The 27,262-nt window shown below is 42.9% G+C and overlaps 3 protein-coding genes across 4 annotated transcripts in view; 1 reads left to right on the top strand and 2 right to left on the bottom strand.

Moving 5' to 3' along the window:
- Positions 1 to 1,202: 1,202 nt before the first annotated feature.
- On the top strand, positions 1,203 to 12,357 carry mrpl40 (mitochondrial ribosomal protein L40). Of its 2 annotated transcripts, XM_043716062.2 has the most exons (4): positions 1,209 to 1,354; positions 5,770 to 5,853; positions 9,939 to 10,094; positions 11,959 to 12,357. In XM_043716062.2, the coding sequence occupies exons 1-4, from the start codon at positions 1,320 to 1,322 to the stop codon at positions 12,266 to 12,268; spliced, it is 585 nt and encodes a 194-aa protein (XP_043571997.1). In that variant the 5' UTR covers positions 1,209 to 1,319; the 3' UTR covers positions 12,269 to 12,357. The 2 variants fall into 2 exon arrangements, with proteins under 2 accessions (XP_043571999.1, XP_043571997.1); XM_043716064.2 differs by lacking the exon at positions 5,770 to 5,853 and having other exon boundaries at positions 1,203 to 1,354.
- A 1,486-nt stretch (positions 12,358 to 13,843) lies between these two features.
- On the bottom strand, positions 13,844 to 15,950 carry cunh22orf39 (chromosome unknown C22orf39 homolog). The gene is made up of 3 exons (XM_043716066.2): positions 15,915 to 15,950; positions 15,415 to 15,582; positions 13,844 to 14,263 (listed from the first exon to the last, which is right to left on the bottom strand). The coding sequence occupies exons 1-3, from the start codon at positions 15,936 to 15,938 to the stop codon at positions 14,138 to 14,140; spliced, it is 318 nt and encodes a 105-aa protein (XP_043572001.1). The 5' UTR covers positions 15,939 to 15,950; the 3' UTR covers positions 13,844 to 14,137.
- A 6,979-nt stretch (positions 15,951 to 22,929) lies between these two features.
- The window catches only part of LOC122562816 (peptidyl-prolyl cis-trans isomerase FKBP8-like), a 31,867-nt gene continuing 27,534 nt past the window's right edge, over positions 22,930 to 27,262 (bottom strand). The window contains exon 9 of the mRNA XM_043716061.2: positions 22,930 to 23,056. Within this exon, the coding sequence (XP_043571996.2) occupies positions 22,976 to 23,056 (81 nt within the window). The 3' untranslated portion in view covers positions 22,930 to 22,975. The remainder of the gene's footprint in view (positions 23,057 to 27,262) is intronic.

The raw sequence follows: 27,262 nt of genomic DNA, 5'->3' as shown, positions 1-27,262 counted from the left end.
CCACTGAGCCACTGCGCTGCCTCCATAGACGTCCTGCAGTGTGGAAGCAGATTATTCAGCCCATCGAGCCCATGCTGACCCTCTGAAGTGCATCCGACTAATACCTACACCCTTACCCTTGCATTTAATAATATCACTAGAACATTGCCTTGTTTAATTATTCAATACCAGTCACAACTGGATCTGGCAAAACTGCAGAGGAGTTCTCCTGCCTGTTGCATGCTGCACCCACTACTTGGCAAGCAAGTAGTCCTGTGATACAGCTTCATCTCATTTTTAGGCATATCTGATATTGTTCCTGGCATGTCTTCCTGCAGACTTTATTGAACCAGGACTGCTCTCCCAGCTTGATAGTATTGGCAGAATATGCTGGGCCATGTGGATTGGATACAATTCTTCTTCTGGTTATGGCCTCTCATGATTACCCAGTTTCAATCAATTCAAAATCTGTCCCAATGAGCACTGCCAAAATAGAAGGTACACTCAATGTAATAACGGAACTTCGTGTCCACAGCATCTGTGCGCAGTCCTATTGGCACTGACATTTTCCATCACTACCTCAGGCAGACCCAGTCTAGCAGTTACGTCCTTTTGGGCTAGGCCAACTCTTTGTGATCAGTATTGAAGTTCCCTAACGCATAATAGAATTGGTGGTCAACCTGAAGGAATACTGCTTCAACTGGTGGGGGAATCAGAATGTTTCCTTGCCCATATTCTCCATGGCATAAAGATAGTAAATTCCATAAATGGCATCAGTGAACCAAGTGAGATTTTAGGCTGCCTTTTAATTCCATATTCTTATTGAAGTCAGATTTTGTCATCCACTGTGTGGGATTCAAACCCATAACTTTATATTCAAACCCATAACAAATTACTGCAAACATAGGTTGGACTCCAAACGTTAACTCTGTTTTCTCTCCACTGCCAGACCTGCTGAGTTTCTCCAGCATTTCCTGTTTCTATGCCCAGTCATTGGTCAGGGACTTTGAAATCCAGTGACATAATCGAAATGCCACCGCTTCGCCAAACAAAAAAGCATCGTCTGGTTCATAATATAATTGACATAATGATCTTAAGAACAGCAGTTCAATTTTGAAACAACCCCAGCTTTTGCTGAGAATCTTGGGTGGACTCGGAACATTCTGCATGAACGTTGCACTCCAGTCGGACCGTGTTTCCGTGACCATGAAACGCTGGTGCTGGTGCGTCGCTGAAAATGACTCGAATGTGAGTGGAGACGGAGGCTGGCACTGGGGTTGAGAGGGTTGGTGAAAGGTGGAGGGAGTGAGCGGAGGAGGTGCTGGCTTCACACGGAGAATATGTCGTGGGGAGTGCGGCCGGCCTTTGGCCTGATGTAAGTATGTACTAGGTTTGGGATGGGAGAGGCTTTGGGTCAGTGAAGTGGCCTCTCTCTGGGAGGATTGTGAGGCCATTTCACCAGCCTTTAGTGTCAAGCCCATGTGTAGGCAAAGGCCCATAAAGTAAATGAAATCATTTGCATTTATATAGCGCCCACCACAGTCTTTGGAGTCCCAATTGAAGAGTCACAACTGATGAAGTTTAGGTTGTGCCACATATGGGGAGAAAGTGAGGTCTGCAGATGCTGGAGATCAAAGTTGAAACTTTATTGCTGGAACAGCACAGCAGGTCAGGCAGCATCCAGGGAACAGGAGATTCGACGTTTCGGGCACAGGCCCTTCTTCAGGAATGAGCAGAGAGTGTTCAGCAGGAGAAGATAAAAGGTAGGGAGGAGGGACTTGGAGGAGGGGAGTTGGAAATGTGATAGGTGGAAAGAGGTCAAGGTGAGGGTGATAGGTCGGAGTAGGGTGGAGGCGGAGAGGTCAAGAAGAAGACTGCAGGTCAGGAAGGCGGTGCCGGGCTGGAAGGATCCGGCTGAGACAAGGTGGGGGGAGGGGGGATGAAGAAACTGGTGAAGTCCAAGTTCATCCCCTGCGGTTGGAGGGTTCCCAGTCGGAAGATAAGACGCTCCTCCTCCGACCGTCGGGTTGTTGTGGTTTGGCGGTGGATGAGTCCAATGACCTGCATATCCTCGGTGGAGTGGGAGGGGGAGTTGAAATGCTGTGCCACAGGTTGGTTGGGTTGGTTCGTCCGGGTGGCCCAGAGGTGCTCCCTGAATCGCTCCGCAAGTAGGCGGCCTGTCTCCCCAATATAGAGGAGGCCACACCGGCTGCAGCGGATGCAGTAGATGATGTGGGTGGAGGTGCAGGTGAATCTGTGGCGGATATGGAAGTTTCCCTTGGGGCCTTGGAGAGAAGTGAGGGGGGAGGTGTGGGCGCAAGTGTTGCACCTCCTGCGGTTGCAAGGGAAGGTGCCGGGAGTGGTGGTTGGGTCGGTGGGGGGTGTGGATCTGACAAGGGAGTCGCGGAGGGAGTGGTCTCTACGGAAAGCTGATAGGGGAGGGGAGGGAAATATATCCTTGGTGCTGGGGTCTGTTTGGAGGTGGCGGAAGTGACGGCGGATGATGCGCTGTACATGGAGATTGGTGGGGTGGTAGGTGAGGACCAGTGGGGTTCTGTCCTGGTGGCGGTTGGACCCAACCAACCCAACCAACCTGTGGCACAGCATTTCAACTCCCCCTCCCACTCCACCGAGGATATGCAGGTCATTGGACTCATCCACCGCCAAACCACAACAACCCGACGGTCGGAGGAGGAGCGTCTTATCTTCCGACTGGGAACCCTCCAACCGCAGGGGATGAACTTGGACTTCACCAGTTTCTTCATCCCCCCTCCCCCCACCTTGTCTCAGCCGGATCCTTCCAGCCCGGCACCGCCTTCCTGACCTGCAGTCTTCTTCTTGACCTCTCCGCCTCCACCCTACTCCGACCTATCACCCTCACCTTGACCTCTTTCCACCTATCACATTTCCAACTCCCCTCCTCCAAGTCCCTCCTCCCTACCTTTTATCTTCTCCTGCTGAACACTCTCTGCTCATTCCTGAAGAAGGGCCTGTGCCCGAAACGTCGAATCTCCTGTTCCCTGGATGCTGCCTGACCTGCTGTGCTGTTCCAGCAATAAAGTTTCAACTTGTGCCACATATGGCCCAACTTGATTTCACAAACAGCAAGCAGATAACCAGGAAATAGGACTCTGTGACTGTTACGAATCTGAAATCAAAGCAGAAAATACTGGAAATATACAACAGGAGAGAAGCAGAGTTAACCTTTCAGATCTGTGGCCTTTCATCAGACGGAGAAAACTGTCATGGAGGCAATGGTGTGTAAGAATGTCACTTTTTTTTTTCATTTGTTCATGGGATGTAGGCTTCTCTGGCTAGGCCATCATTTATTACCCATCCCAGAGGGTAGATAAGAGTCCACCACATTTCTGTGGACCTGAAGTGACATATAGGCCAAATCAGGTAAGAATGGCAGTTTCTTTCCCTAAAGGACATTAGTGAACCAGACTTTTTTTTTCCCTGACAATCCACAATGGTTTCTTGGTCGTTATTAGTCTCTCCATACCAGATGTTGCAAAATTTACCATCAGCCATGGTAGAATTTAAACCCAGGTCGCTAGAACACTATCTGGGTCTCTGAATTAATAGTCTAGTGATAATGCCACTAAGCCAGCACCTCTCCTGTGTCTCCCATCTCGCTGGTCCAGTAATCCAGAACTAATTTTCTGGGGACAGGGGTTCAATCCTGCTGTGGTAGATGTTGATTTCAAATTTCACCATAAATCTGACCTTGTGGTGACAAAATAAAAATCGATGATTGTTCAGGAAAAGAAGACTTGCATGTGACTCCAGACTCTCAGCAATGTGACTGACTCTTAACTGCCTCTGAATTGGCCTTGAGAACCAATTAAGTCAAGGGCAACAAGGAATGGGAAACAAATGCAGACCTTGCCAGCGTACTACCATACTACAATGAAAACCAAGATCTTGAGCAAGGGTTGAGTGGATTTGAAAGACCAAACATTCAGGTTGGGTGACCATTTTGTCTGACCCACAGCTTTTGGTGGCCTTTCACTTTAATTCCACTTGCTCTCATTTCTACCTTTGACTTACTGCATTGTTCCAGTGAGGCTTATGCATTAGGAAAAGCAACTCATCTGTCAACTGGATAATTTACAGCCTTCAGAACATTGAATTCAGTTATTTCAGATCATAACCTGTTGAGTCATCAGTGCCATCTTTTTGCATTAGTTTCAGCCCAGCTGTCTCAATTTGTCATGGAAAAGGCAGCGTTCCTTCACTAGTACACTGGATGGTCAGCTTGAATTCTTGCCTCATGCCTCTGAAATAGCATTTGAATTGGCAACCCATGAATTAGGTAGCAAGAGAGCTACAATGAGCCAATGCTGACATATAGGTAGATAGGATAGTGAAGAAGGCATTTGGTATGCTTTCCTTTATTGGTCAGAGTATTGAGTACAAGAGTTGGGAGGTCAAGTTGCGGCTGTACAGGACACTGGTTAGGCCACTGTTGGAATATTGCGTGCAATTCTGGTCTCCTTCCTATCGGAAAGATGTTGTGAAACTTGAAAGGTCAGAAAAGTTTTACAAGGATGTTGCCAGGGTTGGAGGATTTGAGCTATAGGGAGAGGCTGAACAGGCTGGGGCTATTTTCCCTGGAGTGTTGGAGGCTGAGGGGTGACCTTATAGAGGTTTACAAAATTATGAGGGGCATGGATAGGGTAAATAGGCAAAGTCTTTTCCCTGGGGTCGGGGAATCCAGAACTAGAGGGCATAGGTTTAAGGTGAGAGGGGAAAGATATAAAAGAGACCTAAGGGGCAACTTTTTCATGCAGAGGGTGTTAAGTGTATGGAATGAGCTGCCAGAGGATGTGGTGGAGGCTGGTACAATTGCAACATTTAAGAGGCATTTGGATGGGTATATGAATAGAAAGGGTTTGGAGGGATATGGGCCGCGTGGGACTGGATTGGGTTGGGATATCTGGTTGGCATGGACAGGTTGGACCGAAGGGTCTGTTTCCATGCTGTACATCTCTATGACTGTTGGAGGTGCCTGAATTCATTGCCCTAAATCTGCCCTTTTGAGCAGATTTTTGAAGGGGGGAAAGTAAGTAATGAGAGGAAGCTTCAGGATCGAGATTTTTCACTGTTGGATGGAAAGAATGATGAGACTTCCTGTGAACTAAGTAAGTGGAATATTCTAAAGGAGAACAGAATTATTAAATTTGTTGGAGATGAGAGGGAGGCAAGTTTGTAAAAAGTGGAACAAAAGAGATGGACTTAGAACAAAGCATGAGAACTGAGCCTTCAAGCAACTAAAGTAAGAGGGAAGGTTAAGGCACAGATTGAGTTGGACAAGTGATGCAGAGGAGGTTATATAATTGTTGGCAAAGGATAAAGTTTGAATCTTAGCTCCAGATCAACCAGGAGACTGCAAAGTACCGCAAGAGAGAGATGAAACTGGAACTGGGATGCTGGACTTTTGCCTAGGCCTGAATAATCTTTGCTGCTGTTAGAGAAATGTTCTACCTTATTGAGACAAGTAATCTAACAACACATTAATGAATGTGGATTTGACATTGTTGGCAGAGAATGGGCAGAGCCCAGTGTCATCTGTGTTTGTATGTTGACAGAACTATGTTGTTGAGATACAATTGCTTAAAGCAGTCACATTTTTTCCCCTGGGTTCCCCTGGGCCAGTTTTTCATTTTCTCCATTCATATTGTCTCAGTTAGATACAGCTGTTAGGAGGTATTGACTTGTTGAAGCAACAATCAAATGTGTAGATCTCATCTGAAACCCAGAACAATATCTTTCCTTCTCTTCCAGTCCTCGTGCAGTATGGAATGCTTCTGTTCGGGATAGTCACTGGCAGATATCCCTCTTGGGACTCAGAGCATCCTTACCAATGAGGTACAGTAAATATTAAGACAAGCTGCGATCTTCCTGCATGTGTTGATTTGGAAAATGCAATTGGTGCTGAACATTGTGCAGTCATCAGAGAACATCCCATTTTCTTGCCTTTATAATGGAGGGGCAATCATTGATAAAGCAGCTTCTTTACATTAATTTGTGGGATGTGGGTTTTGCTGATTGGCCAGCATTTGTTTGCCAGTCCCTAAAGATGGTTGGGGCTAGGACACTAGACCTTGAGGAAGGTATGGGCCCTGTGATGCAGTATAGTGTTCCTGCCTCTGATCCAGAAGGCCTGGGTTCAAATCCCACCTGCTCCAGAGGTATGTAGTAGCATCTCTGAACATGTTGATTAGAAACTATCTAGAGCCTGAGGAACTCTTGTAGTGATGTTCTGGGACTGAGATGACTGACCTCCAGAAAGATAATCATCTTCCTTTGGACTGAGTGTGATTCTACAGAGTGATGCTTTCCAAGATTCCCATTTGAGAACGGTTTCGCTACTGTTCCTTGGTACCACATTGGGTCATAGAGATATACAGTGCGGAAACAGACCCTTCAGTCCAACTCGTCCATACCGACCAGATATCCTAAATTAATCTAGTCTCATTTGCCAGCACTTGGCCCATATCCCACTAAACCCTTCCTATTCATATACATGTCCACATGCCTATGTTCTAATTGTACCAATCTCCACTACTTCCTCTGGCAGCTCATTTCATACATGCACCATCCTTTGTGTGGAAAAAGCTGCCCCATAGGTCCCCTTTAAATCTTCCCCTCTCACCCTAAACCTGTGCCCTGTAGTTCTGGACTCCCCCACCCCAGGGAAAAGATTATGCCCCTCATGATTTTATAAACCTCAATAAAGTCACCCCTCTGGCTCTGACGCTCCAAGGAAAAACACACTACTTTGATATCAAGGACAGACACTTTCGACTCACCTCTTGGGTTTAAATCTTCTGACCACATTTGGACCTGGGCTGTAATGAGGTCTGGAGCTCAGTGATCCTGGTAGAACCCAAATTGAACGTCAGGGAGCAGATCACTGCTGGGCAAGTGAACTTGATTGCACCGCCAAAGATCCCTTCCATCACTTTGCTGATGGTTGAGTGTAAACTGATAGGGCAGTAGTTGGCCAGGTTGTTTCATCCTGCTTATTAGGTGAAAGTGAGGACTGCAGATGTTGGCGATTAGAGTCAAGATTAGCTTGGTCCTGGAAAAGCACAGCAGGTCAGGCAGCATCCGAGGAGCAGGAAAATCGTCCACTTCCCGATGAAGGACTCCTGCCGAAATGTCGATTTTTCCTGCTCCTCGAATGCTGCCTGGCCTGCTGTGCTTTTCCAGCACCACTCTAATCTTGACTCTAATCCTGCTTATTGCCAGCATGGAAAAGCTAGACAATTTTCCACTGTGTAGGGTCAGAGTCGGTGTCATATCTGTACTGGAACAGCATGACTAGAGTCACATTTAAGTCTGAAGCATGTGTCTTCAGTACCAATGCTGGAATGCAGCCAGGCCCCATAGCCTTTACAATATTCAGTACCTTCAATAATTTCTCGATATTGCATGGAATTAACTGAAATGCCTATAATGCTGATGACCTCTAGAGGAGGCTGAGATGGATCATCCACTTGGCACTTCTGACTGAAGATTGTTACAAATACTGGGGCCTTGTCTTTTGGCCTGATGTGCTAGGCTCCCCATCATTGAACATGGGAATATTTGTGACTCTACTCCTCCTCCAATGAGTTATTTTAATTGTCTACCACCATTTACAGCTGGATGTGGCAGCACTGCAGAGCTTAGATATGAACTAGTTGTTGTGGTATCACTACTCGTAGAGTCAGCCTTTATCTGTTGTTTGTTGATTCTGCTGTTTTAGCATAGAATAGTCCTGAGTTCACCAGGTTATTTCCTCATTTTTAGACATGTTTGATAACATTCCTGGCATACCCTGCTGCATTCTTCAGTAAACTAGAGTTGATCCCAGGTTTATAAGCAATTGTATTGTTGGGAGTGGGGAATGCCAGGTCATGAGGCTCCAAAATTATCCTGCTGCTAAAGGCCTCAATCACCTCCTGATTCCCAGTTTGAAGTTGTGAAATCTGTTCAAAATATATACCATTTAGCTCAAAGATAGTGTCACCATGATGGAGGGTATCCTTACTATGAAGACTCCGCAATGACTACACTGTGGTCACACCACTGCATCTGCAACAGTTAAATTGGTGCGAATGAGGACACGTGGATTTTTCCCTTTTATCGATTCCCACAGTACCTGCCACATACACAGTCTAGCAACTGTGTCCTTTAGGACTCAGCCAACCTGATTGGTGATGGTGCTACTGAGGCTGTCTTTCTCACGGACATTGAAGTCCCCCATCCGGAGTACTTTCTGTGAGTTTGCTACCCTCCGTGCTTCTTTCAGTTAGTGCTCATGCAGTAGGAGGTAATTAGGAGGTTCCTTTGTCCATGTTTGTCATGATGTTGGGGTCTGGAATTAATGTTGAAGGCTCCCAGGACAACTCCCTCCTGAGTGTATACTACTGTGACATCAAACTCTGGTCTGTCCTGTTGGTGGAACATGAGTGGATTGTCTGGGATGTTGTAAGATGAGATTCGGTGCCTATCACTATGTCAGACTGTTACATGGCCAATCTGTGGGTCAGCTTACCCAATTTTGTCACAAGCCATTGGATGTTAGCAAGGAGGACTTTGCAGGGTCAATAGGATTCTACTTGCCATTGTTGTTTCTGGCGTCCAGGTTAATGCTGTGTCATCCAACTGCGTTCATTCCTTTCATTCGAGTCTGTAGCAATTTGATACAATTGGTGACTTGCCACATTGTTTCAGAAGGCAGTTATGAGTCAGCCACTTGCTGTGGGTCTGGAGTGAAATATAAACAAACCAGGTAAGGACAGCAGAACATACTTCCTTGAAGGACATTAGTGAACCGGATGGGTTTTTAACGACAAACAAGAGTGGTTCCATGATCACCATTAGACCGCTTCTTAATTCAGATTTATCAATTTAACTTCTTCATTAGTAGTGATTACTACTACTGCCTTTCCCTGTGAAATGCCCTGGGACACTTTATTACATTAAAGGTAACTCTTGAATAAATACCTGAATAATAAACACCTAAATAATAGGCAAAAACATTCAGTGAAGAAGAATCTATGTATGAGTTTCTGTTTGTCAAGTTTGAAATCATTAAAGCTGCCTGAATCATCACCTTAAGTAGTTAGTGTTTGAATGGATAAATTAGTACAAAAAAAGTATACTTTGCACATTAGATTCTGAAGAATAACTGAAGTAGGACAGCACAGTGGCTAGCCCTGCTGCCTCACAGCGCCAAGGACCCACATTCGATTCCAGCCTCAGGCAAATTCTCCGTGTCTGCAAGGGTTTCCTCCCAGGTGTTCCAGTTTCCTCCCACAATCCAGAGATGTGCAGGTTGTGTGAAGTGACCATGCTAAATTCCCCACAATGTTCAGGGACGTGTAGGGTAAGTGCATTAGTCAGGGGTAAATACAGACAAATAGGCTAGGGGAATGAGTTTGGGGTGGGTTACTCTTCGGAGGGTTGGTGTAGACTTGTTGGGCCAAATGGGCTGTTTCCACACTGAAGGGATTCTATTCTATTCTGTGAAATAACTAATATTGCTCTGTAATAATGTAAAATTCTGAGGTTGCTGGAAATCTAAAATGATGCACGTTTAACTTATTTAAGGGTTCTAACCTGGCCCATTTTGAGAGAGAAAAATAATGACTATGCATCTTTGGAAATGAGATGGAAAATATAAACCAGCCTGCTGTCAATCACTTTGCAGCAATTTCATTCATTTGCAGAGATCAGAAAGCAAAACATACAGGTTAGCAGAATAAAACCAGTGCATTTGGCTTGGGAACAGAAGGGGCATTATAAAAACAAAATATTGAAAAGGCATGAAAATTATATCTCCCCTTTGAATCTCATCCTGAAATCATTGCATCAAAGGGTGTTGTGCCACGGACTGACACCTGTGCGAGGAAGGTGTAGCCAATGTTAATGCCTCAATGTTGCAAGCAATTGTTTTGCAGAGCTGAACCCAAGAAAAAGAAGAAAATAGATCCCAAAAGAGAACAGGCAGCGAGAGACCGCCTGCGAAAAAGACTAAAGAAGTTGGAACGTGTTCCCCCAGAGCTGATCCCAATTGAAGATTTTAACACTCCAACGAAGTTACTTGATGAATCAAGGTTTGTGGTATGCGACAGAAATCTAAAGGATTATATAGTTCCAAAAGGCAAAATGACCTTCTCTGAATATACTGGTTTGGTCAGGAAATTAGGCTCCTTTGTGGTTGTTTTGTTTTCTCATAATAATTTTAAACTCATAACATAAATAGAAGTTCAACTTCTAAACATTTAAAATGGCATACATGCCAATGCTTAGGACAAAGTTAGCCTGTAGGAAAGGCCACTTTTTTAAAAAAAAAAATTCCCTCCTGAGACTTGGGCATTGCTTGCAAGGGTAACATTTATTGCCAATCCCTAATTGTCATCAAAGGTGTTGGTGAACCACCGTGTTGAACTGTTAAAATTTTCAGAGCTTACAAGTGTACATTTAAGCATCTATTTATTCCACACATTGGGCTTCACAATGCAGGTGGTAGAAGAGGCTTTTTCATTACTAAGTACCTGACACACACAAAAATCAATCACCGTGCTAATGAATATCCCGCAAAATCCAAATAAATACCTGACATTTATACCTCATACAATTTCACTTTTTATCCATAATTATATATGGAGAAGTCTTGTTGCAACACAGCACATGTTTTGTGAATAATCCCAACATTTGGTTAAATTCTTTTAGTGTTGGGAACCAACTGTTGAAAGGCTGGTTAGAGTTTTTGTTCTTTTAGTGAGTTGTAAATACTCATTCTGAACAATTGTGTTTCAGCGTTGGATTTGTTTTGTTGTGTGGCTGAAAGAGTTAATTCTCAGACATGGACCGCTTTTTCTTGTAAGAGTGGTCTTGTACCATCAGCATTGTTCATCTTCCTCCAGCTGAATGAATCCACGTCCTGAACTAAGGAGAGAGGAATAATGGGTCCAAGGTGTAGATGAAAGAGGGAAAATCAAATCGAGTGAGGATATTGTATTTAGATGAGATGGGTTTAGGCAGTAAGTGCAGGTGAAGACAGAAAAGTGAATTCAGAGATCAGATGGCTATGAAGTTTGGCACAAGTAACTGATAAGTTGGTCCAGACCCTCAATTTATAACTAAATAGGACTTTTGTACATCTCGACTTCCAGCTTTGAGCTCAGTGGGACATCAGTAGAGCTGTATTCTATTCAGATGCTGCCCTTCAGATAATCCATTCAACTGAAACTCTGTCTGCTCCCAAGGCGCAACTTGAAGAAAATAATTTGAAGTTCTGCATCACTCAGTCCATTCATTAAATGAAAATGCAGGGTCCATTGTAACCAAGTAACAATGATCATAAGGTACACAAGATTCCAGTCAGCTGAATGATCAATCGGTTTTTAGCACTACTTTTAAGGAAGGCATAACTACTCATTTGTTTTTCAATTAATAGAAATAGAATTCTCACTGAAATATTGACCAGTATTTACCTTCAGTTAATATTATTGAAGCAGATTATTTGGTTATCATCACATTGCTGTTTGTGGAAGTTGACTGTTGCATTCATACAGTGACTGCCTTTCAAAAGTATTTCATGAGTTGTAAATTGTTTTGAGACATCCTGAAGTTTGTGAAAAATACTTTACAAATGCAAAGCTTGATTTCTTTTCTGAATGAATTCTGGTGTCTTTCCTTAATCAACAGTAGACTGGCAGGTCATTTAACACACTGTTTGTGGAACCTTGCTGTGCACTAAATGTTCACTATTTTGGTCCCAATAGTCATTTCACTTCCAAATAATTAAATATCTGTAGTAGTGTACTTCAATGGTATTTCTGAGAAATAACATTTGTGAATGCATATGTTGAAATTGCATTGGTTCAGCTCAAACCGCAATGTGAATATTCATGTTTTTAAAAGTTAAGCACATATAGAGCCCAAATAAAGTTTTGTTGTGTGTGATGCCTACAGAGTCCGCGATCCTCCTAAGTTGAAAATGGAAGAGAGTGAGAGGCGAGCACTTCTGATGAAAGAGTGGTCACGTTATAAGCAAAAAGAACACGATAGAGAAGCTGAAATGATCCAGTCCATGATTAAGGCACAGCAACAGGCCCTGCAGGAACTGCGGCTTGAATCGGAACAGTTGTACCAGGCTGCCATTAAACAGGACCAAGGACTCTTTCCATTGGAGTTGCAAGGATGCACTTTTACTCCTCCCATTGCTGACTACCAAGCACCTGATGGAAAATACAGAGATATCACTAAAGTCTACACACAATGACATGTATTAAATACTTGCTTGTGGTTTGGCATTTCAAACTGATTTTTTTCTAAATAAAGGGAATATTGACATGTAAATGTCAAACAACACTTGCAGTATTAATTTTTAACACATTTTACAAGTTTCTAGGAAGAATGCTAGGTTTTATAAGGTTAAGTTTGTAATTTCTTTTGTGATAGTTACAAGGCAGCAGAAATACCTCCGTGCAATAGCAAGGACAACTATGTAACAATGTGCAGGTTACAAATTGTAGTTCTAGCCTTATCAGTATAGTCAAGTGACTTTAGTAGTGAATAAAAAAATTGAAGTCTTTCAGAGTAAAATTAACTTTACAAATTTCACTTGTAGAAATGTGGTGTTTTTCAGTGCCTGCATTGTGTTGCTAATCGTCACTTCATGCAAATTTTCTGGTGTACCCAGTGTGTTTTTCCCTTTTCTGAAGTCATCAGGATGTAAGAATGGTATTACAGATGGGACATCATTAACTGAAAAGCAGTAGTGTCTATGTTATGCTGTTAAAGTCATACTGGAAAATAAAATGATTTTGAGGTAGGACCATGAGAGACAGAATCTTCTGCAGATTAAAATATTAAAGTATCATTTTGTTTTACATATGATTGTGCAAGTGTAACTTAAGGTATATTAGGGTTAGATGTGGACATATTGTTTGAATAGCTTTGGGAAAAGAATTAGTAATATTAAGGGATGATGTTAGCCAATATATTTATCCTTGTCAGAATTCTATTCAAATTTTCATGTCAGATCATTAAAAACAATTGAGATATTATTTAGACTACCAGCAGTTGTTTCATAAAGTTATGATGAATATTCCTTTATTTAGCAGGTATATTTTATTTATATTTAATTAAATCCAGGAAAGCAGTGATATAATGTTCCTGGAGTAAATATCCAGACCCCAGCCTAATGTTCTGGGGACATAAGTTTCATTCCTATCATGCAAGATGGTTAAATTGGAATTCAATAAAATCTAGAACACAAAAAACAAAACTAGCCTAATAGCAGCCATGTAACTACTGTCAATTGTCATTAAAATAAAAGCTGTCAGGTTCACTAATAACCTTTTAGGGAAGTAAATCTGCAACCCATACCCCTAGTCAGGGCCTACTTGTGATTCCAGATCCACAACAAAAGGGATTGATTGAACTATTCTTTGGACAATAACTGATGGCCTAACCATTGACTTCTTCGTTCTGGGAATAAACAAAGAGAAATATTGTTCTTATCAGAATGATTACAATAAGGAATGTATTTTTATGATAAATTGTTGCCTCACAACTATGACAGTTTGCAATTTGTGCATGAGCTTAAAAGCTTCCTCTGGTTTCGTACTCCCCGTTGAATCAATAACGGTGCCTGGTCTTGGTTCAGCCCACATCCAAAACAGTTTTTCCAAGTGAAATCAGCACTGGTGTCCTTTTTGGCATTGGTTCCCTTCCTAGCTCCCAACCCAAATTGTGTAAGAAATTAAGACCCAATCTCCCTTTCAAGTAAATCTCTGAGCATCTCACAGACCTAACAAACATTCACAAGAACCTGAAGTTAAAATGAAATTAATATGCTGGCAGTTTATTTATTGAAAACACCTTTACTGCAGCATAACAGGATGTGACAGTCAGATGGTTATATAACATTCTGATTACCATCCCCAGATAGTTCCTATAAAGTGAATCCAGGTTAAATAGTAGTCTCAAGACTCAAAACTGCTTCCAACTGGATTCCATTAAAACCAGTGTTATATAGGACACCGTAGAGTGAAGCGGACATGCTCACAAAGGCTCTATCGCACCACCTGCTGACTATCTGGCAATTTGTGATCCTAGATGTGATCCGAGATATGATCAACTCCAACTATTCCTCTTCTTTGTCACTTAGGGGCAGCTGCCATTCAGCTGGTGGATCTTTCCTCATTGCCCAGATTGGAAAGTGTATCTTTTGTTCTTCTAACCTCTTCTTCTCACTCTCACATAAAGCTGTCTGTAAATTTAAAAACAAAATTTGCAGTTAGATCTACATTACTAATGTCAGACTTAAAAACTAAAACTGGTGTAGAAAAAGTTTGTAACATTACCCAAGATCATCTATTTCCACTTCTACAACAGCTTATCTGTTTCTGAAACCCATAGTTATGCTTTTAAGTCTAGTGTTTTCAATGCACTTCAGAGATTATATCCCACATACAATTTTCTGTAAAAATGCTGCTGCCTGTGCTAAACTCATAGCAAGTTTAATTTGCTTTATCACCCATTCCCAGTGAAACGTTTTAACTTTAAAATTCTCATCCTAGTTTACAAATCCTCCCATGGCCTCTTCTCCCTCTCTGGTCTCCTCCACCTTCACAAGGTTCATATCTATGCTCCTCTAATTCAGAATATTGTCCATTTCCAATTTTAATAAGGCCATCACATTGTCTTTAACATACTGTCCTCATTTAAGACACTCCTTAAAAACCTGCCTCTTTAAATAAGCTTTTGGTCATGGCAGAACATTATATGGCTTTTTTGTTTTACAGTGCTTCACATGAAACATCTTGGTACATTTTATATAATGAGGATGTTGGAAATCTAAAATTTAAAAAACAGGAGAAACTCAGTACACCTGGCTGCATCTGTGGAGAGACAAAGAGTTAACATGTGAGTCCAGTATGACTTTGTTTGTTGAATGTTTTATTGATCTATAGACTTTAAATAATTACTGTGCAACTTATATTTTGGGTAACTGGAACTATCTTTCCAGAGTTTGTACCAAGATTCACAATACCTACTGGGACCTCCAGCTAGAGATTGTGTCAATTGTGATGCCCATCTCACAAACACCTACACATCCTAACAATGTGCATTTAAACATCAAGGGACAAGATTGAAAAAAGATATGAGGCCTCCCAAAGAAACACTCAATGATAGAGAGTTTATGCATTTCAAAATATAACTTCAATTGGATGGCTGTAGCTGCTTGGACATTTGCATCAAGCAGAACTCTGCCTTCAGAAGAGGATAGAAATGTCACAGAATAAGAAGCAAAATAGGGATTCAGGTAAGTCAATAAACTGCATCGTTCTGAAATTCAGGGTGATATTAGGTTAAATCCAAATATATTGAACATGTAATATTTGTACATAAAAGTCTCACCTTAGCCTCAGTAGATTTAAAGTGTTCCCATTCCATGCAACTGTTGTAATCTTTCTTCCACTGTTTACACAAGGGGAACTTTCCGTACGTGTAATAGTGATGGAAGAGATTTCTCAGACTCCGGCAGTGTTTCCACTCACTCCGATAATCATCACAGGCCCGAGGAGGCTGTAATGACATGACAGGCAGTTAGAGGTCAGGATAGTTTAACGAACTCCGTAAACTAATTAGTAAATGGTTATTGTCAACTTCAATGTCTAGAATTTAATCTCTCCGCAGTAAAATATAGCAAAGCCGTGTTTGTGGTAATACTGTCTGAATGAGCGCAGTCCTGACTTCAGAGAGCACTGAGCATCTAGACATGTCGAATGGAGAAACCAGGTCATTTAACCTTTGCACTTGATGTCCATCTACTTTCCATTACAATAAAATGTAAAGCTATGGTGAAATATCCTCCCTGGAACCTTATCCCAGATGGGGAGGTCAAGGCCCTCACTCACTCTCCAGAACTCCCCATCCGCCATCCTTCCGCTTTGACTGACAGCGTCTACGTCATTAGTAATTTGACCAATAAACGGCCAGGGGTGGAACCACGACACCAGCCCCGGAAGGACGATTCACCAATCAGCGTTAGCTTAACCATCAGGTATTAATATTCACAAGACAGCCAGCCATTCAACCTATGGACGGGACGGCGCTGTCTCGATTGTGACGTCACCGCTCCAGACAGTCCTGTCCAATCAAGTCAAGAACAACTTACTGCAGATGTTGGAACCTGTACTGAAAACAGCAAACGCTTCAGATCACAGCGGGTCAGGCAGCATCCATAGAGAGAGAGCAAGCTAACATTCCGAGTCTAGATGATTCTTCATGAGATGCTGTTAGTTCAAAGTTTGTGAAAAGATTTGTAGCTCGGGTGCTCGTTGTTGTGGTTCTGTTCGCTGAGCTGGGAATTTGTGTTGCAGACGTTTCGTCCCCTGTCTACCCTTAGTAGCCACACACGGGGATGACAAGCAACATGAGTTCGACTGGGACAACACTACGATTATAGGAGAAAGTGAGGACTGCAGATGCTGGAGATCAGAGCTGAAAGATGTGTTGCTGGAAAAGTGCAGCAGGTCAGGCAGCATCCAAGGAACAGGAGAATCGATGTTTCGGGCATAAGCCCTTCTTCAGGAAACCTATTATAGGACAAGCCAAACAGAGAACAGCCAGGGAATTCCTAGAGGCATGGTGCTCATCCATAGATTCTATCAACAAACACATCGACCTGGACCCAATATACCGGCCACTGCAGCGGACAGCTGGAACTGACGACTGGAAGCAGCAGAGACAAACCACTATAAATGCCGGAGCAAACATCACAGAAGCGCTTCACAGGAGGCTCCCAAGCACTGGGGATGTCACCTAGACAGGGGACAAAACGTCTGCAACACAAATTCCCAGCTCGGCGAACAGAACCATGACATGCTGTTAGTTCCAGCATTTGTTGTTTTCAATCCATTCAAGTCGATGAGGGGCATGTTGGAAAATGGAATTAGGCATTGAACATAGTTAAACAGGTTTATTTGGAAGCAGAAGCTTTCGGAGCACCACTCAAAAGGTGGTTGTGGAGAAGATCATGCTCACAGAATTTATTGCCAAACGGGTCCAGTGCCTTGGAAATGTGATACAACACTCTTAGATTAAAACTTTCATCTTTTATAATGGGATATGCTGGTTTCTGTTCTTTGATATGTAAATTCCAAAATATCTTTTAAATTACATTCTCAAGATGGCTCAGCTTTTTAAACAATAGGTGTGAAGTCTGTCTGTATCCCAATGTTATGTCAGACTGACAAACCCTCCGTAGATTTTAAAGAGTTTTACATGGATTCATGCAGCAAAATAAAATGTAATTCTGCAAAAACAATTCACCCCATAAGCTTATATGTGCACGCTTGTAGGAGTGATAGATTGAGTGTGCGTGTGAGTGCATGAAATAGAGTGTATGTGTCAGCTTAGTTATGTGTGTGTGTGTGTGTGGGATGGGGTATGTGTGTGTCACTGAGTGCGGGGGGGTGTATGTGTATCCAAATGAGATAGAGCTTGTGTATGATGGAGGGTCGGCGTCGGTGTGTGAGTATGTAGGAGCGTGTGTGAGAAAGAGTGTATTGTGCAGTGGGGTCACCTTTAGTGTGATATGAACCCAAGGTTCCCGTTGAGGCCATTCCCATTCATACCGAACTTTGCAATCAGCTTCTGCTCAGCCACTTGCGTTATTGCTTGTTCTGAAGTCTGCCTTGGAGGATGGCCACCAGAAGATCCGAGGCCGAATGTCCCTGACCGCTGATGTGTTCCCTGACTGGGAGGGAACACTCCTGCCTGGTGATTGTTGTGCGGTGTCCATTCAACTGCTGTAATAGCATCTGCTTGGTCTCACCAATGTACCATGCCTCAGGGCTTCCTTGCCTGCAACATATGAAATGGACCACTTTGGCCGAGTCAATGAATACTTGCTACATACATGGTGGGATGTGTCCCCATGTGTAATGGTGTTACCTGTGTCGATACTCTTGCAGCAGCTGCTGTGGTAGCGTTGTACAATGTTGTTGTCCTGAAGGCTGGGCAGTTTGCTATGAATCATGATCTGTTTAAGGTTTGTTAGTTGTTTAAAGGCGAGAAGAGGAGACGCAGGAAAGGTCTTGGCGAAGTGCTAGTCCTTATCGATAATGTGTTGCAGGCTGTGAAGAACATGGCATAGTCGTTCAGCTCCCGGGAATACTGGACGATGAAGGATACCCTATCAGTTGCAGCCTGTGTCTGTATTCTGAGGACGTCATTATGGCTTCTCACTTTGGCACGTTGGAACTGGCAGTCGATGAGTTGAGCATCGTACGCTGTTCTTATGGGGGCATCCTTGAGCACTTTTAAGTGTCCATTGTTTTCCTCCTCATCTGAACAGATCCTGTCCATGCAGAGGGCTTGTCCATAGGGGATGGCTGTTTTAATATGTTTCAGATGGAAGCCAGAGAAGTGCAGCATCATGAGGTTATCCGGGGGTTTGTGGTACAGTGAGGTGCTGAGGTGACCATCCTTGATGGAGATACATGTCCAAGAATGAGACAGATACTAAAGAGTAGTCCATGGTCAGTCCGATGGTGGAATTAAACTAATTGATATCACTGCGTAGTTGTTTCAATAACTCCTTGCCATGGGTTCAGAGGAAGAAAATGTCATCAATATATCTGATGTATAGTGTTAGTTGGAGGTCGTGTACAGAAAAGAAGTCTTGTTCGAACTTGTACATGATGATGTTGGCTTATCGGGGTGCAAGTTTGTTCCCCATGGCTATTCCTTGTGTCTAGACAAAGAACTGGTTGTCGAAGGATGAAGCAGATGAGTTGTAGGATGGTGCTCGGGGATTGAGTACTGAGACTGTTGCCGTGATGCTATCATCATGGGGGATGCTGGTGTAGAGTGCTGAAACATCCATTGTGACGAGTAATGTTCCCAGTTCAACTGGTCCGTGGGTGCTAAGTTTCTGTAAGAAATTTGTAGGTGTAGTGACAGAAGCCAGCGGTCCCCTGTAGAATGGGTTTCAAGATGCCTTTGATATAGCCAGAGAGGTTCTCACATTGCCTGATACGATGGGACGTCCTGGTGTGTTGCCTTTGTGTATCTTTGGAAGGCAGTAGAAGTCGTCCATGTGAGAAATACTTGGATGACATAGGGAACTCGGAAGGAGTGGATCCAAAGTTCTAATCAATGTTTTTAGTTCACCAGTGTGCTCTTTGGTTGGATCGGCCTGTAGTGTTCCTGGTTGTTCAGTTGTCGCTACACTTTCTTACAGTAATCTGTTCTATTCTGAATGATGATGGATCCTCCTTTATCTGCTGATTTGATGACAATATTGTGATTGGTTTTGAGAGCATAGATGGCGTTGCATTGTGATCATGTGATGTTTTGCTCTGCCTTGTGGGTGTGGCTGATGAATCTGGCATTCACATATTTCCCGGCGGTTTCAGCATACATGTCAAGCCCAGGGCAGCGGCTTTCTGGTAGGGTCCAAGTTGACCCCTTCTTTGGTTGCTCCTCTGTGGATCCCTGTGATGACTGTTCTGTTTTGTCGGTGGTATCATTGGGATCACTGCTGGCATCCAGGAGGCAACATATCATCCGGGAGTCTTGCTCGCACCCACAGAATCTACTGTGTCTTCCTCTCACCATTGAATCTCCTATTAATATCACTCTCCTATTCTCCATCCTTGCCTTCTGAGCCATAGAGCCAAGCTCAGTGGCAGAGGCCTGCCCACTGAGGCTTTGTTGGTTATTGGTTTCCGTCCCCAACAGTATCCAAAATGGTAAACTTATTATTGAGGGGAACAGAGGGTCCCTGCACTGTCTGCCTTTTCCTTTTTCCTCTCCTAACAGTCACCCAGCTACCTTTATCCTCTAACGTAGGTGTGACTATCTCCCTATAACTCCTCTCTATCACCCCCTCAGCCTCCCAAATGATCCGGATTTCATTCAGCTCCAGCTCCCTAACGCTGTCTGTGAGGATCTGAGTTGGGTGTGCTTCTTGCAGGTGAAGTCAGCAGGGACACCAATGGTGACCCTTACCTTCCACATCCTGCAAGAGGAGCATGCAACTGCCCTAGCTGCTATTCCCTCTGTTTTAAATTGCTCAGAGATTGAATAAATGAAAAAAAGCCTTACCTTACGAACCCATTACACGCTTTTTCGTTAGAGGAGGTCAGGTGGGAGACACCACACGTGTAGTGGAGTAGAATGTTGTGGTCAACTATTTCTAAGACTGCAGATAGTTGTAGAAGAGGAGGTATACTTTAGATTTGTTATAGTTACACCGAATAGCATTTCAGTCTCCAGTGAGTCAACTTGGTAATGTGGTAGGGGTAGAGATTTGATTGCAAGTTAGCCAGCTGAGGTGTAACCAGTTTTTATAAAGATTCAATATACTTGTAGTCACTTTGTATCAAGCTGAGGATAATTTGTTAACCCCTACTTTTCTAAGAGCTAAAGACTGCCACCCCTTTTAGCAACCTCTTCTTTTAATCTAATTTTGTTTGATCTATTTTGCCTACATTATTTTTGGTGGCATAGAATACAAAAATAGGGAGGTTTCGCTGAAACTGTATGAGTGCTAGCTTGACATGAGCTGGGATGTTATGTACTAATTGGATATCACACTTTAGTAAGGATGTAAAAGCATTAGCAAGAGTGTGGAAGAGATTTACAAGAATGGTCTGGGGATGAGAAACTTAAAATCTGAAGATAGATTGATGAAGTTCGGACAGGAGAAAGCTAAGAGAAGATATGATTGAAGTTTGTATAATAAATAGTAAAGGTCTATATAGTAATTGTTTCCAGTTGTAAATGAGCAAAATAAAGATGGCACAGATGGAAATGATTTCCTGAAACTGGAAGAACTAAACATGATGAAAGAAACTTCTTCACAAAGCGAGTAGTTCAATCTGGAAAGCACTGCCTGGTAACGTGGAAGCAGGTTCAACTGATACATTCAAGAGGTTTATTTAAATGTGTAGGGTTACAGGGAAAAGGCTGAAGAATGGCACAGTCATGATAGTCACTCAGAGAGTTGGTGCAAGCACAAAGAGAGTAAGCTTATTTAAGAGTACAGATATTTGATACCAAGGTTGGAGCAGGAATGTAGGAGTAGTTACTGAAGAATTGATGTTTGTGAGTGCAGAAAACTGAAGGTGAAGAAAAGAAGGAGGAATAATGACAGGAGAAGTAAAGAACAAACCTGGAGATAAGGACAAATAGGAATAATGATCTGGAGTAGCAGCCAAAATGTGCAAATTAAAACACATGTAGAATACTGAATTTAGTCAAGGTCAGAAGTCATACGACACCAGGATATAGTCAAACAAGTTTATTTGAAATCACAAGCTTTTGGAGTGCTACCCCTTGGTCAGGTGAAGTGTATTTGGTTGCTATTGGTTATGTTAGCACAAGCTATGCTTTGAAGGTGTGGCAAATAGACTGGAGACATCGCCTGGAAGAAAATAAAACTAGATGTAAAGTCAGAGATTTGGTAAAGTTGACATAGGTTGATTGAAAATCATGATAAACTGATGACTGATGCTGAGTCAGATGAGGGAACTATGAGCTACAGAATATTGGGGTGCATATTTCCAAAAGATTAAATGCATTGTCTGGCTATTTTATAATAACAGGAGGCCATTCAGCCTCCTTAAGCTTGCTCCATCATTCAATAAGAGCATCATTAATCTGACTTTAGCCTTAATTCTAATTTCCTGCCTTCCCTCGATGATGCTAGATTTCCTATTGGATCAAAAATCTGTCTACCTCCATCTTACAAATACTCGATGACCCAGATCCCACTACTCACTGAACATAAGACTTTCAAGGCTAATAATCCTTTGAAAGAACAAATTTATCCTTATTGAATATTTCCCTCTCTCAATTTACAGCAAAATAATCCACCCACCCACTTGTGTGACAAAAGTGGATAACCTCACATTTATCCACATTACACTACATCTCGGCCATGCATTTGCCCACTCACTCAGCCTGTCCAGATTACACTGTAACATTGCTGCATCCTGCTAACAGCTCACCCTTCCACCCAGATTTGTGTCATCTGCAAATTTTAAGATATTACATTCAGTTCCTTCATCTAAATCATTAAACAAATAGTGAATTTCATGGAACTTTGTCAAAAACCTTTGGAAAGTCCAAATAAACCACATTTACTGGCTCCCCAGATCAACTCTATGAGTTAAATCCCCAAAGAATTCTAGAAGATTTATCAAGCATATTTCCCTTTCGTAAATCCATGCTGATTGTGTTTAATTCTACCACTGTTTTCTAAGTGCTCTAAAATCCTTCACAATGAACTCGACCTTAATCTTTTCCAGTACCCAATGTCAGACTCACTGGTTAACAACTCAATTTTCTCTCTGCCTCCCTTTTTAAAATAGTAGGGTTACATTAGCTACCCTCCAGTCTGTAGGAACTGTTCTACAGTCTGAAGAGTCCTGAATGATAACCAGCAATGCATCACTATTTCTAGAACCATTTCCGTAAGTACTCTAGGATGTCAATTATCAAACCCTGGGAAGTTATTGGCCTTCAACTTCATCAACTGCCCCATCATTATTTCTCTACTGATACAGGTTTGCTTTGGTTCCTCCATATCCCTGCACTCTCCATCATTTCTGGTATGTTATTCATGTCCTCCTTTGTGAAGACAGAAGCGAAGTATGCAATTAGCTCATCAGCCATTTTACTGTTTGTCGTTGTAAATTCCCCCGTTTCTCACAGTAAAGGATCTACATTAGTTGTAACCAGTTCTTTTCTCTTTACATACTAAAGAAAAAAAGACGCCAAACAGTTTAATATATTTGTAAATATATATATTTAAGCATATCAGTTCAGTTTGAATTGCTGAGCTGAAATCAGTTTGACACACAGATGTGCAAATTACTTTTCATCAACAATTTATACAAATCTCAACTCCAGCAGTATCTGAAGCAAATTCTTATTTTAATCTGAAATGGGGTTTGCATTCTGATTAAGATAATCTCCATTTATATAGAATCATACTACCCAATGCAATGGCAGAAATTCCTATTGTCCACTTCCAGTTTATATTCTGTGAAAGAAAATCAATAGAATTAGAAAATGAATATTAATAACTGAACAACAATAATGAGTTCAGAGGATACAATGATCCCATTCGCAAATCAACAGTTTCAGTAAACATTAGCAGAATTTAGCGATTCCTAAAGGCAAATATGCTGAAGCTAGAAAGAGCAGAGAGGAGAAGTAGAAGCAAAAGGACTATCAGAGAAGGGTTATTACAGAACCCCTACAGTGTGGAAGCAGGCCATTTGGCCCATCAAATCCACCCTAACCCTCCGAAGAGGATCCTACTTAGACCCAACCCCTACTACACCTTCCAAACCCCACATTTCCCCATGGCTAATCCACCTAGCCTGCACATCCCTAGACACTGTGGGCAATTTAGCATAATCAAGCCAGTTAACCTGCACATCTTTAGACTGTGGAAAGAAACTGGAGTACCCAGTGGAAACCCAACAGACACAGGGAGAGAGAGTGCAAACTCTGCACAGACAGTTGCCGGAGGCTGGAATTGAATCCAGGTTCCTGATGCTATAAGGCAGCATGCTAACCACTGAGCCACACTTAGTAGTAACATTATTCCTACCACTGAAGTTAAAATGACTAGGCTGATTTTTACAACATTTTTTGAATAAGTGCATAACATTTGCAATTCTTCAATTCTCTGGCACTAATCCCAAATCAAGGGACGATTGAAAAATAATTGCCAGTGCTTCTGCAATTTTCATTCTCACTTCCTTCAAAATTCTTGGATGGATCTCATGCAGTTTTGGTGCATTACCAACGTTAATTACCAATAGCACCATTTTAATTTTAAACCCTCTCGTGCCTGAGTTTCCTTCTCTGTCACCATAGTCTGGCAGCATTTCCTTCACAGGTAAAGACAGATGCAAAGTATCAATTAAAAACCTCTGTCATGCCTCTTGCCTGTACAGAACATAGAATATAGAACATTACAGCCCAATACAGGTCCTTCAGCCCTCCATTTTGTGGCAGCTTTTTATCCTATTCTAAGATCAGTCTAACCTATATACCCTTCATTGTACTATCTTGCATGGGCCTATCTAAATCTCCTTTATAATCAGATTTACCCCTCCTTTTACAATTGATAATGCTTATAAAAGACTTTTGGGATTTCCTTTGATATTAAAGGGGCGGCACGGTGGCACAGTGGTTAGCACTGCTGCCTCACAGCGCCAGAGACCCGGGTTCAATACCCGCCTCAGGCGACTGACTGTGTGGAGTTTGCACGTTCTCCCCGTGTCTGCGTGGGTTTCCTCCGGGTGCTCCGGTTTCCTCCCACAGTCCAAAGATGTGCAGGTCAGGTGAATTGGCCATGCTAAATTGCCCATAGTGTCAGGTAAGGGGTAAATGTAAATGTAAATGTAAATGTAGGGGTAGGGGTAGGGGTAGGGGTAGGGGTATGGGTGGATTGCACTTCGGCGGGGCGGTGTGGACTTGTTGGGCCGAAGGGCCTGCTTCCACATTGTAAGTCATCTAATCTAATCTAATCTAAAATTAGCTACTGTCCTTTTCTCATAATCCTTCTTTGCTTCTTCTATTTGTTTTTTCACCTCAGTTCTGGATTTCCTGTATTCGGCTTGATTCCCAACGAAATTACTACGTGATTCCTGTTACGAGTACTCCTTTTTCTTTCTTGATTTAATTGCTATCTCCTTTGTCATCCAGGGCGTTCTAGATTCGATTGCCTAACCTCTGCCTTTTGATCCTTAACTGTGCTAAACCATCTCATCTTTGAAGGCAACCCTTTGTTCAGCTACTTCTTTTCCTACCAAACTTTGATTCTGGTCTACGTGGCCCAGAACTATGCTTGCCCCATTGAAGTCTGCACGCAATCAAAAGGTTAAGCTTAATCTGCATAGACCAATATCATTTTGGACTGCCACCCAAACCTTATGATGCACAGTCCCTTATAAGTTCCCCTTTAGATTAAATTAGATTACATTACAGTGTGGAAACAGGCCCTTCGGCCCAACAAGTCCACACCGACCCGCCGAAGCGAAACCCACCCATACCCCTACATTTACCCCTTACCTAACACTACGGGCAATTTAGCATGGCCAATTCACCTGCCCCTGCACATCTTTGGACTGTGGGAGGAAACCGGAGCACCCGGAGGAAACCCACGCAGACACGGGGAGAACGTGCAAACTCCACACAGTCAGTCGCCTGAGGCGGGAATTGAACCCGGGTCTCAGGCGCTGTGAGGCAGCAGTGCTAACCACTGTGCCACCGTGCCGCCTTCTGTCACTTGATCAATTTGACCCAGTTCATTCTCATGAACCAGGACTAATTTCTTGTTGGACTGGACACACTCCTAAAGGAAATTGTCCCAAAGATAATCTAGAAATGCTTGACATTTCCTACCTCTTCTGCTATCATTATCCCAGGAGTCAAGTGTAAGTAAAGCCACCCACTAGCCTAGCATGTAATTTGATTGTGCTTTTAGGAGAAATAACCAGAAGGATTGATGAACGTAGAGCAATTGGTGCAGTCTTTATGACTTTTAACAAGGCTTTTTGACAAGTTCCTGCTTGGCAGACCAGTTAAAAATAAAAGCCCATGGGATCCAGAGGATTTCTGCAGAGAGTGGGTACAAAATTGGTTCAGGTGACAGGAAACACAAAATTTTTTTACGAGTGTTCTGAGAACTAGAAGGCAGTTTCCAATGGAGTTCAAAGGGCACTCATTTTTTTCTTGCTTACCTTAATTTCTATGTCCTTTGTCATCCAGAAAGCTCTGGATTACTCTGCCCCTCCCTTTTGAAGGAATACATCCTTGACAGTATGTAATTCTCTATGAAGGCAACTCATTGTTCAGCTACTGTTTTTCCTGCCGAATTTTGTAAACCTTCCTACCAAACTGCAGTATTAGTGACACAAAGCTAGTCCGTTTTTTTCTAAAAGCTGTTCCTTGGCTCAAGGAGACTCTATCTTGATTTTTTCAGAGGGGTCAGCTCTCTAGCTAGCTGAGCTGAGCAGTTTTTAGTTCAGTCTTAAACCGGTGAGAAGTTCAACAGGGAGCTGTTACACCAACCATACCAGAAGAGAGCAGAAGAGAGAAGACGATGAGGAAGGCAGAGAGGAGACAGGTGCAAGCGACCGCGGGGGAAGTACCTGTCAGGAAGAAGTTGAATCTTTTGGAAACAGTAGAGACAGATGACACTGCCAGTCCGCAAGGCGGTCAGGTCTGTCAATCAAAAGTTGGCGTGGAGGCACAGCCGAAGAGTCAGACATCGCACAGAGCCGTGGTGATAAGGGACTCTATAGTGAGAGGAACTGAACGGGGTTTCTGTGGCAACAGGCGGGATTTAAGGATGGTGTGTTGCCTTCCTGGTGGCAGGATTAAGGACATCGCAGACAGAGTGCAGGAAATCCTCAAGTGCGAAGGTGAAGAGCCAGAGGTGGTGGTACATGTCGGCACAAATGATGTCGGGAAGAAGAGGAGGAACATACTACAGCGGGATTTCGAAGAACTAGGAAGAAGGCTGAAAAGCAGGACGCCCAGGGTGGTTATCTCCGATTTGCTTCCAGTTCCTCGGGCTGGAGAAGCCAGGAACAGAGAGATAATGGACTTGAATGTGTGGCTGGGGAACTGGTGCAGGAAGCAAGGATTTAAATTCTTGGATCACTGGGGTATGTTTTGTTGTAAACATAAATTCTACAAGAGAGACGGTTTGCACCTTAATAGGATGGGGACCAGCATTCTGGCAGGCAGGTTTGCTACTGCAACACAGCTGCGTTTAAACGGGGGGGGAGGGGACAAACTGGAAGTTTAAGAAGAAAATTGAAAGGAAAGTTAGAACAAGGGAAGTCAAGAAAGACAACGGTATCAATGAAGCAGAAAACTCAAAAAGGGATCATGCCGTAAGGTTGAGTGAAATAGGAGTTGATAGGAAGGGTGAGGGCAGTAACAAATTAAAAATACTATATATGAATGCATGAGGTACTAGAAATAAGATAGATGAGCTTGAGGCTCTTTTGGAAATTGGCAGCTACGATATTGTGGGGATAACTGAGACGTGGCTTCATGTGGACAGGGCCTGGGAAATGAATATTCAAGGCTATACGTGCTATCGTAAGGACAGACTGACGGGCAGAGAGGGTGGGGTGGCCCTGTTGGTAAGAGATGATATTCAGTCCCTTGCGCGGGGGTCCTAGAATCAGGGGATGTAGAGTCAGTATGGATAGAGCTG

Source organism: Chiloscyllium plagiosum, unplaced genomic scaffold (genome assembly GCF_037043375.1).
Source record: "Chiloscyllium plagiosum isolate Xiang-an unplaced genomic scaffold, Cpla_swu_hap1 HiC_scaffold_24, whole genome shotgun sequence".
In the NCBI taxonomy this organism is placed as follows: domain Eukaryota; kingdom Metazoa; phylum Chordata; class Chondrichthyes; order Orectolobiformes; family Hemiscylliidae; genus Chiloscyllium; species Chiloscyllium plagiosum.
The sequence above is the reverse complement of the archived record's forward strand: the minus strand, read 5'-3'. Positions and strand labels throughout refer to the sequence as shown.